General features: G+C 39.4%; 2 protein-coding genes across 2 annotated transcripts; both read right to left on the bottom strand.

Moving 5' to 3' along the window:
• Window positions 1-6,537: 6,537 nt before the first annotated feature.
• LOC136175384 (olfactory receptor 5F1-like) lies at window positions 6,538-7,521 on the bottom strand. Its single transcript, XM_065945701.1, has one exon. The coding sequence runs from the start codon at window positions 7,519-7,521 to the stop codon at window positions 6,538-6,540; it is 984 nt and encodes a 327-aa protein (XP_065801773.1).
• A 4,808-nt stretch (window positions 7,522-12,329) lies between these two features.
• On the bottom strand, window positions 12,330-13,247 carry LOC136175087 (olfactory receptor 5F1-like). Its single transcript, XM_065945398.1, has one exon. It carries the CDS (start codon window positions 13,245-13,247, stop codon window positions 12,330-12,332), a length of 918 nt encoding a protein of 305 aa, XP_065801470.1.
• Between the last annotated feature and the right edge of the window lie 1,536 nt (window positions 13,248-14,783).

Raw genomic sequence — 14,783 nt, 5'->3', positions numbered from 1 at the left:
GCAGTGGGGTGCCATACCCTCATCCAAAGGCTCTTCCTGACCCAGGGGTCGAACCCATATCTCTTACGTCTCCTGCATGGCAGGCAGATTCTTCACCACTGGCGCCACTCAGGAAGCTCTATGGAAGGAAATCACTAATAAAACGTGATTCTTCTCATTAAAATTATTTTAGTTGTAATGGCAACGTTTACTTTATTGACAGTTTAGCAAAATATGTTTGATTAATCTGAATGCAATACAGCACTCTTTGATTACAGTTTTCTTAATAGATTATTTCTAGAAATGAATAATATTAACGTTAGTATTATGTTAACAATAGACACATTAGAAACATATATTTCAAATGCTTCAAGCACATTATTTAACTTTTTAATGCAGGAAGTAAGAAATCTAAATTAAATAAGGCTATCTTACAGAATAAATAGGTGTTCAACCCATATATACTCATGATTTTAGTTGTTTGACATGTGTGCTAGTCGTTCAGTCATGTCAGACTCTTTGTGACACGATGGAGAATAGCCTACCTACTCTGAAATTTTCGAGGAAAGAATGCTGGAGTGGGTAGTCATTCCCTTTTCCAGGGGATCTTCTCGATCCAGGGATCGAATCTGGGTCTTCTGCATTGCAGACAGATTCTTTACTATCTGAGCCACAAGGGAAAGCCCATATTTGTTTGATATTATTTATTAAATCTTAATCTTGAAATTTAGAAACAATGTTGAATTAAAATAGAATATTAGTACAAAATAGTTTATATTCACCTTTTTCAAATTTTTCTGGCTACTTTATTCCTGTTGATGAATTTTTAAATATATTTTAAAATGTTACATTGTTTAAGATCTAAAAGATTTTTAAACAAGAACTTAACTTGCTTTTATAAAGCAAGGCTTTTTATAGAGGAAATCCTCACTTCTTCCTCAAGGGAATATTTCTTTTCCCTCTATACATCTAAATTGCTAGTTAAATGCAAATTGCCAGTTAAATGCTCCTGTTGGTAATTAAGTTGGTGTGTTTTTGCAAACAATTCTTCCCTGATAGACCAGACTTTCCTTCAGGTCTCCCACAGAATATAATGTCATGCCTTCTAGATTTCCTAAATGCAGTCAGTGGACAAAGATGTCCTAGAAGAAGAAACACTTTGAATGGTCCAACAGTACCTGCAGGAAAATGTTCAAATTCTTTATCAACTGGTTTCTTACCTGTGTTATTTTATTCTCTATAATTCCTCTAAATAGGCTTTTTTCTAAAACCAAGCGTTATTATCATCGGAACACATTCAATTACTCTCTCACCTTTAAGCGAAACTAAGATTATTTTATTCAAAGTATGATAATCTCTCAAGCACCCTGGGAATCCCTGAATAGACACATACAGCTCATTAATGACATCTATAAACAAAGATTAAGAACAACTATATCATTTGAAGTTTTTTTTTTTTTTTAATGTGCATCATTTTTAAAGTCTTTATTAAATGTGTTTCAAAATTGCTTCTGTTTCATGTTTTTTGGCTTTTTGACCAGGAATTGAACCCGCATCCCCTGCACTTGAAGGTGAAGTCTTAACCACTGGACTGCCAGGGAAGTCCCAAGAACTACCATTACTTATAACATTTTCTAATTTAAAAACTCCTCTTTCTTATTGAAACATTTAGTAGTTTGCATTTCTCTTTTTCAACCCACATGCATGTATTTTGTGGAGAGAAGCACTTTAAGCATGAATCTAATATTTACAGACCAAGTTTTGCTGTTGTTCCTGTAACAGAGCCATTTTCCAGGCCCGAGGTTCTGCTCATCTACACTGTATTAGGAGACTATTTCTTCAAATTTTGAGCCTCAGTGATTTTCCTTAGTTTGGAGGTTTGACTCCCTTGCAGTTATTTTACCACACTTCTGTTAGGGGAAGTTGGGTAATTTCAAATAGTCCCTAACACTGGCCTCTACCGGCTGGATCCCACTTTCACTGCCAAAAATGTAGGATTAGACTCTAAAGGAATGTAAGAGTTGACACGACTGAGCGACTTCACTTTCACTTTTCACTTTCGTGCATGGGAGAAGGAAAGGGCAGCCCACTCCAGCGTTCTTGCCTGGAGAACCCCAGGGACGGGGGAGCCGGGTGGGCTGCCGTCTATGGGGTCGCACAGGGTTGGACAGACTAAGGCGACTCAGCAGCAGCAGCAAAAGAATAGAGACTGTTTTCTGACTCTAAATCATGTGCCCTACCATCCCCACAGGCCTTAGGGCGGGCGCTTACCACGCAGCGTGTGCCAGCGGGAACCTCACGACTGTGTCACACACGGAATTTGGACCAGGAACCCCGGGTCTCAAACCGCGTTATTCCTGGGAAAGGATCCCTAAACGCCCGGTGTGCAGCAGTGAGAACTGAAGGTCCTGACCAGGCTCTGACACGAGCTCCCTGTAGCCAGAAAAGAAGACGCGTCTTCTATCCCACCCCTCGCCCCACGTACACACACACACCACTCACCGCTGGGAGGAATTCTTACCAAAATCCCCTTGCTGAAGCTGGAAAATTTCTTATTACCAACAAAAGCTGTATCTGTTTATGGAACTTTATGGGTGAAGCAGGGAAACGAGATAGACTACATATAGTACACGCAAATGTCTGATATATTGTTCCCATCTTACTGCTGCTTAAAAAACGCTTTCCTATTTCAAACCTGTTCTTTGAGAGCTGTCTTTGCTTCCGATTTTGACAGATTTGCTTTATACTCAGAACATACTCTCTGGTAGCTCAGACGGTAAAGCGTCTGCCTGCAATGCGGGTTTGATCCCTGGGTCGGGAAGACACCCTGGAGAAGGAAATGTCAACCCACTCCAGTACTCGTGCCTGGAAAATTCCATGGACAGAGGAGCCTTGTAGGGTTCAGTCCATGGGGTCACAGAATCAGATACGACTGAGTGACTTCACTTCAGAACATACTCTAAGTGGCGCTGGTGCTAAAGATGCCACCTGCCAGTGCAGGAGACGTAAGAGACACAGGGTTCAATCCCTGGGTTGGGAAGATCCCCTGGAGGAGGGCATGGAAACCCACTCCAACTTTCTTTCCTGGGAAATCTCTGATGTAAGAGCCTGGCGAACTATAATCCACAGGGTCGCAAAGAATCCGATGCTACTGAAAAAATTCAGGCCCCCTACACACACACACCCATGCTGAACATACTTGCATGATGACCTCTTTAATATCTAACATATATACATTTTTCTTATACCTCGCTTCCCTGGTGATTCAGATGGTAAAACATCTGCCTACAATGTGGGGGAACCGGGTTTGATCCCTGAGTCTGGAAGATCCCCAGGAGGAGGAAATGGTACCCACTCCAGTACTCTTGGCTGGAAAATCCCATGTACTGAGGAGCCTGGTCGGCTACATTCCTGTCATTGCTGAGAACTAAAATCTGCATTCTGTGTTAATATGCATTTTTGTTGCTGATTCACATACATGGCATTCTCATTGCTTCTGTTGGGGAAACACACTGACTGAAACTCCCCACCCTGGCTAGAAATCTTAGTACATATTCGCATGAATTACTTTACCACAGGAAGTCCTGGTAAGGAGTTAACAAGACACCATCAACAATCTGGGAAAAGTCAGATTTTCCACAGTCTGGGAAAAGTCAAATGGAGACTCCATGTGTTCTACCACGTTCCAGAAGCCTTCTCGTTGACATCCACCTTTGCTGAGCAATGCGTGCACCACCAGGAAGGATCCTGAGTCAGAATGACCAGCCAAGCACAACCTGGAAATCAATTCCATCAACATAAATCCCTAGACTGTGAGTCACGAGGCAGAGCAGTCCTCCTGGGTTCCCTCACCATCCTGGCCTCTGCCTGGGCGTTCCTTCCCAATAAAGCCTCTTACTTTGTCAGCAAGTGTGTCTCCTTGGACAGTTCATTTCTGAGTGTTAGACGAGAGTCCCCTTTTGAGCTCTGAAGGGGTTCCCCCTCCTGCAACTTTCCTGCTCCTTCCACCTGGCTTGACCACAGAAGCACAAGGCCATAAAGCCAGCAAAGCAAGAATTATCAGAGGAGGAAGATTTGGACCAGGACCAGGGGACCAAAATAAATGGCTGAAGAAAATGTCGTGGAAACAACTGGCCTCGAGAAAACGATCAACCATACGTGACAATCATTGTTCAGACACAGTCATGTCTGACTCTTTGCGACCCCAGGGACTGCGGGACATCAGGCGTCCCTGTCCTTCAATGTTGCCCTGAGTTTACTCAGACTCATGACAACTGATGATGCCGTCCAACCATCTCATCCTCTGTCACCCCTCCTCTTCCTGCCCTCAATCTTTCCCAGCATCAAGGTCTTTTGCAATGAGTCAGCTCTTCACATCAGGCTGAGTATTGGAGCTTCAGCTTCAGCATCAGTCCTTCCAGTGACTATTCAGGGTCAGCTGCTTTCTGAAGAAAGTCATTTTCCTTGCCTCAACACCTGTCTCTTAGATTCATTCTTTGGCCTGTAGTGTGGAGAGCAGAGCGAACTTGGGCTCGGTAACAAGAGGACATCTACTAGAATTTCCCTTCTCCCTATTTTGGCTGCAAACCCACAAATGACGCCAGAAGACAAGGAAGTCCCCAGTGGGAAATATCAAACCCATCTGCCCCTGAATGACTGTTTTCAGTGAAGCTTCCCCTGAATTGGGATGGGTATGTGTTTGTCACTCAGCAGCATCCAAGTCTTTGCAAATATTCTGCTTTGGAGCACTCACATCTTAGAAATGCAGGGGTTTCCTACTTTATCAGAGTTTAACCAGGTTAGCACAGATGCACTGCTTTTCTCCTGCTCTCCCTCTGCACAAGTTATCTAAGAACAGTCTTCACACTCATCTCCCACATTCCACATAGCCATTGCACTAACATGTGAATGCACTCACCTGGCCACAGGTGATTGAGTCCACAGTGCCTGTTATACAAAGATGGTTCAACCAGGCTATTTATTGCAGCTGTTCAAATAAGAGCCTAGAGAAAGTATTTATCTCTCTTTGTCTGTTTTTTTGTTGCTGTTTTCCATATCTTCCTCAGTATTGACTGGAGAAAATTTAAAGCCAGACATCAGGGAGATAGAGGACAATCAAGCAGATGTATAAAAAGTATGTTTGCATTTTTCATCTTTGTTTTCCTTCACCCATGAGTTAACGACTGACAAACACAAAGCAACCATCACTATAAATTATATTTTTCATCTTATTTGTTTTATAACAAAGGGAAGCATGATAATACAACTTCAGGAGATTTAACACTTTGACCCCAAGTCACAATTTTAGTTTTTGACATAGCAGTGTGTCTACAGAAGGGCTAGTATTACAAAGTTTAAAGAGAACGCTAATATAAGTACACATCAATTTCCAACCCAAGGCAGTAAATTATATCTCAGTTTAGCAAAAAATGACCACATTTCTGTTTTCTGGTGTTGCACTTTCCGTTTGACATACATCCCATATAGTTTCAATAAAGCTATTTGTTTTAAAATTATTTCTATAAGGCTACAGATGGGCAATAAAGCTATCTAATTGCAATAAGTTATATATTTGCAACCTTTTCCAGTATTCTTGCCTGAAGAATCCCTCGGATAGCGGAGCCTGGTATGCTACAGTTTGTGGGGTGTCAAGGAATTGGATGCAACTAAGCACCTAACCTCACCATTACTACTACGTATTTGCAGTAAAGTTATGTGCACATTAACCAATACAGCTTACATATTTTCACATAAAATCAGCTATTTTATATTGGCGTTTTTATTCTTCCACATTTAGCCCTTTGCATTTTACCTTCTTGACATTATACTGTTTATATTCCTTTGAAACGTGATTAGCTGAGTATGTGTGCATGTGTCTTTGTGTTTCTGTAGTAATAGCATCTGGAACAGAGTAAGTGAGAGGAGGCTAGGGAACTTGTGAGAAGAAAACAAAGAATAGAAGAAAAACTACCATAAATGTGTGCATTCAAATCAGACGGCAGTTTTGTAAACAGCACTCTTTTATACCAATTCATATTTTTTTCTTTACCAGATATGTGTGTTTTTCCAGGGATAAAGGAAATGATAGTTGCCATGTTTACTGTTGCTATTAAAACGATATTCCTGAATTTAGACTTAAGCACCTCTGCAGGAAATAATCCCATAAATAAAACTGGAATCTATTTTAAAGTTTAAAAAGTTGGCTATATGTTGTATATAACACTCATTACAAACTATAAATCATGAAAAAATATGCATCAGGAAAAAATAAATTGACAATGGCAAATACTCTACATGGCTAGTTTCATGTGATATTGTCACTTCTGACTCTAAACACTGAATTGCTTTTTTTCATTACCCAAATTTCTTTACAAGTTTTCCCTATTTCTGAGAACCCAAAAGAAATATAAAATGATTAGATGACACTTCCATAGTTTTATATATAACTTCAGTAATTTTGCTTATATCTAATTGGATATATGTATGTGAATATGAATGGACTTAATTAATTAGACAATACTCTAATGAGAAACTAACTTACATCAAGCTTCTCAAATTTCAGTGTAATCTATTTAATGCAGAAAATTTACCAAACAACCCCAGAAATGAAGGAATCCTCTTCCTAGTAATTGCATTCCATAAAGCCTTCTTCACTTCCTTATTCCAGAGGCTGTAGATCAGAGGATTAAACACGGGGATCACCACTGTGTAGAACACAGAAGCCACTTTGTCCTGATTCAAAGAGTAGCTGGAAGTAGGTCTCAGATAAGTGTAGATGGAGGTGGAATAGAAGAGGATGATGGCTGTCAGGTGAGACGCACACGTGGAGAACGCTTTGCGCCTCCCCGCCCCTGCATGCACACGGAAGATGGAGAAGAGAATGCAGCAGTAGGAGGTGAGGGTCACCAGCAGACTTCCAATGATAGTCACGCCAGCAAAAGTAGACACAATACTTTCATACAGGTGTGTGTCAGAACAGGAGAGCTTAAAAATTGGAGGAGTGTCACAGAAGAAGTGATGGATGACATTGGAACTGCAGAATGGCAAGCTGCTTACATAGCTGGTGTTTACCATGGAGTTCACCAGGCCTGCTGCAAAAGCCCCTGTGGCCATTTTCAGGCAGACCGTCCTGGACATGATCAAGGAGTAAAGGAGAGGGTTGCATATGGCCACATAGCAGTCACAGGCAATTAACCCAAAAAGGATGCATTCAATTGTGGCAAAGGCTATAAAGAAGTACATCTGCAGGAAGCAACCAGCAAAGGTGATGGACTTCTTCTCTGATAATAGATCTACCAGCATCTTTGGAGTGATGGTGGATGAATAACAAACATCCACAAAGGACAGGTTAGCCAGGAAGAAGTCCATGGGTGTGTGAAGTTGGGAGTCAGTTCTGATTAAGAGGATCATCCCAACATTCCCCACAACTGTCACTGTGTAAATCACATAAAAAAAATAAAAGAGGACAACCTGCTGCTCCCGTGTGTCTGCTAATCCCAAGAGGATGAACTCAGTCAGCAGAGTATAATTTTTTCTGGCCATTTGTCACAGGTATAGTATGCTTAAATTTATATTAGGCCTAAAGTTTACAGGAAATAGTACAAATACGAATGAGTTTCAGTGGTTGGCATGTAGAAAACCTAACCCCTAGGATCATAGAGCATAGTGAATACTGAAACTAACATAATGGTTAAGATAGTAGAAAAAATGAATGCCCGTTGGAATTTATTAAGCAATTGTATCACATTCTGGTTGAGGGATTAAAAAATGACTCGTCAAGTTCACATATTTCATTTCAGATTAACTTTTTTGTTTGCAAATCCAGTATCTATGTTGTATTCTTTCTCTTCTAGCCCACATACAAAGTATAGATTATAGATATGTCCTTGCTGAAGTCTCTCCCATATCTTCTGAACAGACACTTAACTTTAACTCAAATATATATTTTTTCTTCTCCTCAAGATCACTCTGCATGTTCTTCAACCCATTGATTCATGCATCACCACCTGGAAATTGCTTTTGTGTTCTCCAAGCAGCAAAAGAAGCCCATTTCAAATAACCAAAATTTGGGCATGCATTATATTGTTAAGAGGAGGAGGGCAAGGCAACCCGCTCCAGTATGCTTGCCTGGAGGATTCCATGGAGAGAGGAACCTGGTGGGCTACAGTCCATGGGGTCACAAAGAGTCAGACACGACCTGGTGACCAAGCACAGCACAGCATATTGTTAAGGATGATTTTGTGGTAAAGCAACAACCATTCTCATCACAAACCACACTGTCAAATGAATGACATATCATAATAGACACTGTACCTGTCCATGGCAGTGAAGGACAGCACCAAGTTCTTAGTGCATTCTTCCCAGTACTAACTTACTTTGTCAAGTATTTTCATTTTTGTCAAAATCTCTAATAAATCAGTTCAGGCACAAAAATTAAAAGAAGACAGTTTTCATGTTTTAAATGAAATGAAAATCAGTTAAAATTTGAATTAGCTCTTTGTAAAAATTTGAGACAACTTCTAAGTATATACACATTGCTGCCTCTTTATTTTGTTCTCCTTAAAAAGGGTTGGGTACACCTGGGGATTGGGTTATAGATTTTGATTGTGAAATCAATCCTCTAAAGGCAGAAACTGCAGTCTCAAAAGTAATTAAAATGTGTTCACATCCAGAGAGATGGAATCAAACACTAGTGCGATCTTCATTATAACATGGTTCCTGATTTCTGTCTAAGTTTTTGCTTTATTTAAAAAATGGTTATTTAACTGCTTCTGTCTTTGTAGTGTTAGCAGTTTAGTCCAAATGGGTATATAACCTACATGCACACTACTGGCCTTCCCTGTGTGAAGTTTGTGTGTATCCCTCTCCTTAGAAGAGTAATTTTAACTTTTATTCCACATTTGTTCTTGAGTTAAATTAATCAGAAGAAGAAAATAAGTACTAACCTCAGGCCTACATGATTATCTGTCGACCGAGATGAACAACATGGATCACAGCTGGTTGAGGCAGATGACAACTTTATGAGAGAGAATGTAGGAGTAGGAGGTGAGGGTCACCAACAGAGTTCCCACTATATTCACACCAGGAAACGTGGAAAAGATGCTTTCATGCAGGCCTGTGTCAGAAAGGAGAGCTTAAAAAGTGGGGGGCTGTCACAGAAGAAGTGATGGATGGCGTTGGAACTGCAGAAAGGAAAGCTGCTTACATAGCTGGTGTTTACCATGGAGTTCATCAGGCCCGCTGCAAAAACCCCTGCGACCATTTCTACGCAGACCATCCTGGACATGATCAAGGAGTAAAGGAGAGGGTTGCTTATGGCACATAGCGGTCATAGGCCATTAACCCAAAAAGGATGCATTCGGTGTGGCAAAGGCTATAAAGAAGGACATCTGCAAAAAGCAGCCAACAAAAGAGATTGTCTTCTTCCCAGATAATAAATCTACCAGCATCTTTGGAGTGATGGTGGAGGAATAACAAACATCTTCAGAGGACAGGTTTGCCAGGAAGAAATGCATGGTTGTGTGAAGTTTGGAATCAGTCCTGATTAAGAGGATCATCCCAACATTTCCCACAACTGTAAGCATGTAAATCACCTGGAAAAGGCAAAAGGGGATAACCTGTAGCTCCAGTGTATCTGCTAATCCTAACAAGATGAACTCTGTGAATGAAGTATAATTTTTTCTGCCCATTGATTACAGATACAGTATGCTTAAACTTAAACTGGGCATGCATATTTCCAGTTGCACAATTTACCAATAATAGAAATAATGATAAAGTAAAATATATATGGAAAATAAACCTAGGAGAACAGAGCATGGTAAACAGAGTCAGAGGAGAATTAGTAAATGGATTAGCATTGGATTTTATTAAGTAATTGGCTCTATTAATTCTGGACTGAGGGATTCACAAATGACTCCTCTAAATACACATCCATCACCTAAGGTTCTTTTTTGAATGCAGCATCTATGATCTATTTTTTCCCCTCTAGTCCATATCCAAATGCAAAGTACAGAACCATTCTTGTTGAAGTTTTTTTCCCATTCTTTGAGCAGGTATTTGAATTTAACTGAACTTATTATTTTTTTCTCCTCAAGTCTGCTCTCTATATTCTTCGAATCCAAAATTTATGCATGGTCACTTGGAAACCACTTGTGTGTTCTCCGGGCAGCAAGAATAATAGCCCAGTTCGATAACTGATATTTTGACATCTATCATATTCTTAATGATGAACTGCAGTGTATTAAGGTACACAAATAACTGTTCACCTCTCAAAGCACACTCTCAAATTAATGCTGTGTGGGAGCACACGCTATACCTCTTTATGGCGGGGGATGACAGAGACTGCACCAAGTACTTGACAGCATTTTTCTCAGTACTAACTTGTCTAGTCTATTATTTCTGTTTTTACTAGAACCCCTAATAACTCAGATGAGGCACACAAAAAAACATAAAGAATGCGATTTTCATGTTTTAAGTGAAATGTAAAGCAGTGACATTTTGAATTACCACTTTATAAAAATTTGAGACACATTCTGAGTATATGCATATTGCTATCGTTTAATTTTGTTTTCCTTAAAGAGGGTTGGGTAACCATGGGGACTGGATTATAGGTTTTGATTGTGTCATGAACCCTCTAAAGGCAACAACCGCAGTCTCAGAAGTATTTAAATATGATCACGTGCAACTAGATGGGATTAAACACTATATGGAACTTTATGATTGCTCTGTGATTTCAAAGCTATTTGCCAAATTAAAAAAAGATCTATTTAAGTTTCTCTTTCTTTGAAGTTTTAGCTGATTCCAATGGTTACATAATCCTCTACCAAATTATGATCCTTCCCTTTTTTTGCGTGTGTGCGTACCCCTACACTTGTCTGGCTGGAGTTAACCTTCAGTCTAGCTCTGTTCTTGAAAGTGAGTGTATTAGTCACTCAGTTGTGTCTGACTCTTTGGGACCCCCTGGTCTGTAGCCTGCTGAACTCCTTTGTCCATGGAGTTCTCCAGGCAAGAACACTGAAATAGGTTGCCATTTCATTCTCCAGGGATCTTCCCAACCCAGGGATCGAACCCAGGTCTCCTGCATTGCAGGAAAATTCTTTACCAACTGAGCCAAATGGAGGCTCTGTTTTTAAGTGAAATAATTAGAAGGAGACACTAACTTCTAACTACATGCCTACATGAATATTCATCAGACCCAGCTGGAATATGTGAACAGCAGAGGGCACTGGATGGTGTGACAGGTCATGAGATCTGCTTTGTTATATCCCAGATGACTTGAATATTGCAGCTTCTATCAGGAGCAATTTCAGCAGCAAGGACAAGGAAAGAGCCACGGGGAATATACCTCCAAAAGCTCTCAGTGTGGTTAGCATCTTAGCAAGCCCTGAATCCCACTCAATTTCCCCTAGAATTCTACTATGCCACTCCATTCCACCTATATATTATTGCTTCCCTTTAATATAATATACAGATTAACTTTAATGGATTTAATTGATGACTGGGAGAAAATTTACATTATCAGGAAATCCATGAGACTCTTTTAAAGGATATGGGTCTGTTTTATCCTTCAAAGATCAATCTAACTACTTTGAACTATACATTGATTAAACTCTGCTATAGCTGACTGAGTGTGCATGTGGCTTTGTGTATAATATGTGGATCAGTCTGGGACAGAAAATGTGAGAGAACAGGAAATTTTTGAGAAGAAAAGATGGGAAGAGAAGAAAAGCTGTTGCAATTGGTGCCTTCTAACCAGACAGCAGTTTTCTAAACAAAATACATTTAAACAAAATCCTATATATTCTTTAAGGAATAAGTATATGTTTTTGGGGATAAAGGAAATGAAAGTCCACATGTTTACTATAGCAGTTAAATGATATTACTAATTAAAAATTTAAGCATTTTAGCCCTAATTCAATAAAGTGGAAATCTACATTGAAAGCATTTTTGCACATGTGATATATACAATCCTTTACAAATCATAAATGTTGAAAAAATACAGTAAAAAAACTGACAATTACAAATACAATACACAACTAGATTCATGTGACATTGCAAAAGTTATCTCCATATACTTTACCCTTTATTTCTATAACCAAGACGGCTTTATGAATAAATCACATTTTAGAAACCTATAGGAAAACATACATTGATTAGAAAAAAAGTTTCATGATCATACCTAAATTGCTAAGTTATATCTAACAGGACTCGTGTCCATGAACATTACCAGAACATGGTTATACAGATTAAGTTGTAATGAAGATAAGCTTGATCCAGTTTCTGAAAGTTAAACTACATACTCTAATTAGTTTAGAAAATTAATCAATCACAGCAATGAAGGAATCCTCTTCCTAGTAATTACATTCCATAAAGCCTTCTTCACTTCGCTGTTCCGGAGACTGTATCAGAGGATTCAACATGGGGATCACCACAGTGTAGAATACAGAAGCCACCTTGTCCTGATTCAGAGAGTAGCTGGAAGTAGGTCTCAGATAAGTGTAGATGGAGGTGGAATAGAAGAGGATGACGGCTGTCAGGTGAGACGCACACGTGGAGAACGCTTTGCGCCTCCCCGCACCTGCATTCACATGGAAGATGGAGAAGAGAATGTAGGAGTAGGAGGTGAGGATCACCAGCAGAGTTCCAGCGATACTCACACCAGCAAAAGTAGACATGATACTTTCATACAGGTGTGTGTCAGAACAGGAGAGCTTAAAAAGTGGGGGGCTGTCACAGAAGAAGTGATGAATGACGTTGGAACTGCAGAAAGGAAAGCTGCTTATACAACTTGTGAGAACCATGGAGTTCAACAGTCCTGTTGTAAAAGCCCCTGCGGCCATTTTCAGGCAGACAATCCTGGACATGATCAAGGAGTAAAGGAGAGGGTTGCATATGGCCACATAGCGGTCATAGGCCATTAACCCAAAAAGGATGCATTCAGTTGTGGCCAAGGCTATAAAGAAGTACATCTGCAGAAAGCAGCCAGCAAAGGAGATGGTTTTCTTCTCTGATAAAAAATCTACTAGCATCTTTGGGGTGATGGTGGATGAATAACAAACATCCACAAAGGACAAGTTAGCCAGGAAGAAATACATGGGTGTGTGAAGTCGGGAATCAGCTCTGATTAAGAGAATCATTCCAACATTCCCCACAACTGTAAGTGTATAAATCACAGAAAAAAGGCAAAACAGGGTAATCTGTAACTCCAATGAGTCTGCCAAACCCAACAGGATGAACTCAGTGAGCAAAGTATAATTTTTTCTGGCCATTTATTACAGAAATTTTATGCTTAAACTTGAATTCACTCTAAATATTTTCCTCTCAAAAGGTTACAGGAAGTAGTAGGCCTTATAAAATTAGTCCCACATGAAAAATAATCTAGGATAACAGAGCATAATATATAGAAAAAGTGAAGCAAGAAGAAAATTAATGAAATAGTGAATAAGCATTGTTCTTAGTCGCTCAGTCATGTCTGACTCTTTGTGACCCCATGGACTGCAGCCCAACAGGCTCTTCTGTCCATGGGATTTTCGCAAGCAAGAATACGGAGTGGGTTGCCATTTCCTTCTCTAAGAACAAGCATTGGAATTTATTAAACAATTCTCCATGTTAAAATACATCTGGGTTTAAGGATTCTCAAATTATTGCGCTAAGTACGCATATTTCACTTCAGTTTCTGCAAATGCAATATATATATTCTATACTTTCTCTTCTAGCCTACATCCAAAATGCAAAGTACCAAACTATTCTAGCTGAAGTCTCTCCCATGGTCTGAACAGGTATGTGAGTTTAAATCAATGCAATTTTTTCTCCTCAGGACCACTCTATATATTCTGCAACTCTAAAATCTATGAAAGTAATTAGCCTCCAATTAAAATAAATAAATTTTTAAAAATCTGTGCATCAACACTTGAAAATCACTTCTCTATTCCCCATGCAGTAAAAAAAAGTCCATTTCAAATAATCACCATTTTGACATTTACCATACTCATAAACATGATTTTGTCATGTTTTAAATTAAGCCAAAGTCTTTCATTACAAAGCGCGCTATCAAATTAATGCCATGCATTACTATTAGCACACACCGTACCTGTCCCCAACAGTCAATGGCAGCGCCAAGTGCTTAGCAGCATCCTTCCCGTTACTCACTTGTCTAGTTTATTGTTTTCTTTTTTTATTACAAAGCCAAATAACTCAGTTGAGGCACAAAAGTGAAATGAAGATTTTCATTTTCTAAATGAAATGAAAAGCAGAGAAATTTGGAATTACCTCTTCGTAAAAATCTGAGACACTCAGCATATACACATTGCTGCCTTCTATTTTGTCTTCTGTGAAGAGGACTGGGTAACCATGAGGATGGGATTACAGGTCTTGATTGTGGCATCAGTCCTCTAAAGGCATAAACTCTAATCTCAGAGGTAGTTAAAATAAGATCACATGCAGTTAGATGCAGTCAAATGGGATGTGGATCCTGCATCCTCATGTAATTATTGATCTCTTTGTTACCTTAATGTTTCCCCAATGTTTATAAGATATTAACTTTAATTGGCTGTTTAATTGCTTCCTTGTAGCTTTAGCATATTCCAAAAGGGTGCAGAGCCCACTACCAAGTTATTATCTTTCCTTTTCTGTTTGAGTTTATGTGTGTTCATGTGTGTGTTCACCCCTCCCCTTGTCTCAGTGAGTTTAGCCTTTATTCCAACTCAGTAATTGAGTGAAATAAATAAGAAAATGACACTCACTTCAACCCTTTTTAAAAACCCTTTTAAATACTCTGATTAAATAAGACAATATATTAAAAAAAC

Source organism: Muntiacus reevesi, chromosome 9 (genome assembly GCF_963930625.1).
Source record: "Muntiacus reevesi chromosome 9, mMunRee1.1, whole genome shotgun sequence".
Lineage (NCBI taxonomy): Eukaryota > Metazoa > Chordata > Mammalia > Artiodactyla > Cervidae > Muntiacus > Muntiacus reevesi.
Note: the sequence above shows the minus strand (reverse complement) of the source record. Positions and strands in the feature narration are given on the sequence as shown.

Bases quoted from the DNA above. Each gene is read 5' to 3' on its own strand.
- LOC136175384 (XM_065945701.1), bottom strand. From the start codon at position 7,521: ATGGCCAGAAAAAATTATACTCTGCTGACTGAGTTCATCCTCTTGGGA.
- LOC136175087 (XM_065945398.1), bottom strand. From the start codon at position 13,247: ATGGCCAGAAAAAATTATACTTTGCTCACTGAGTTCATCCTGTTGGGT.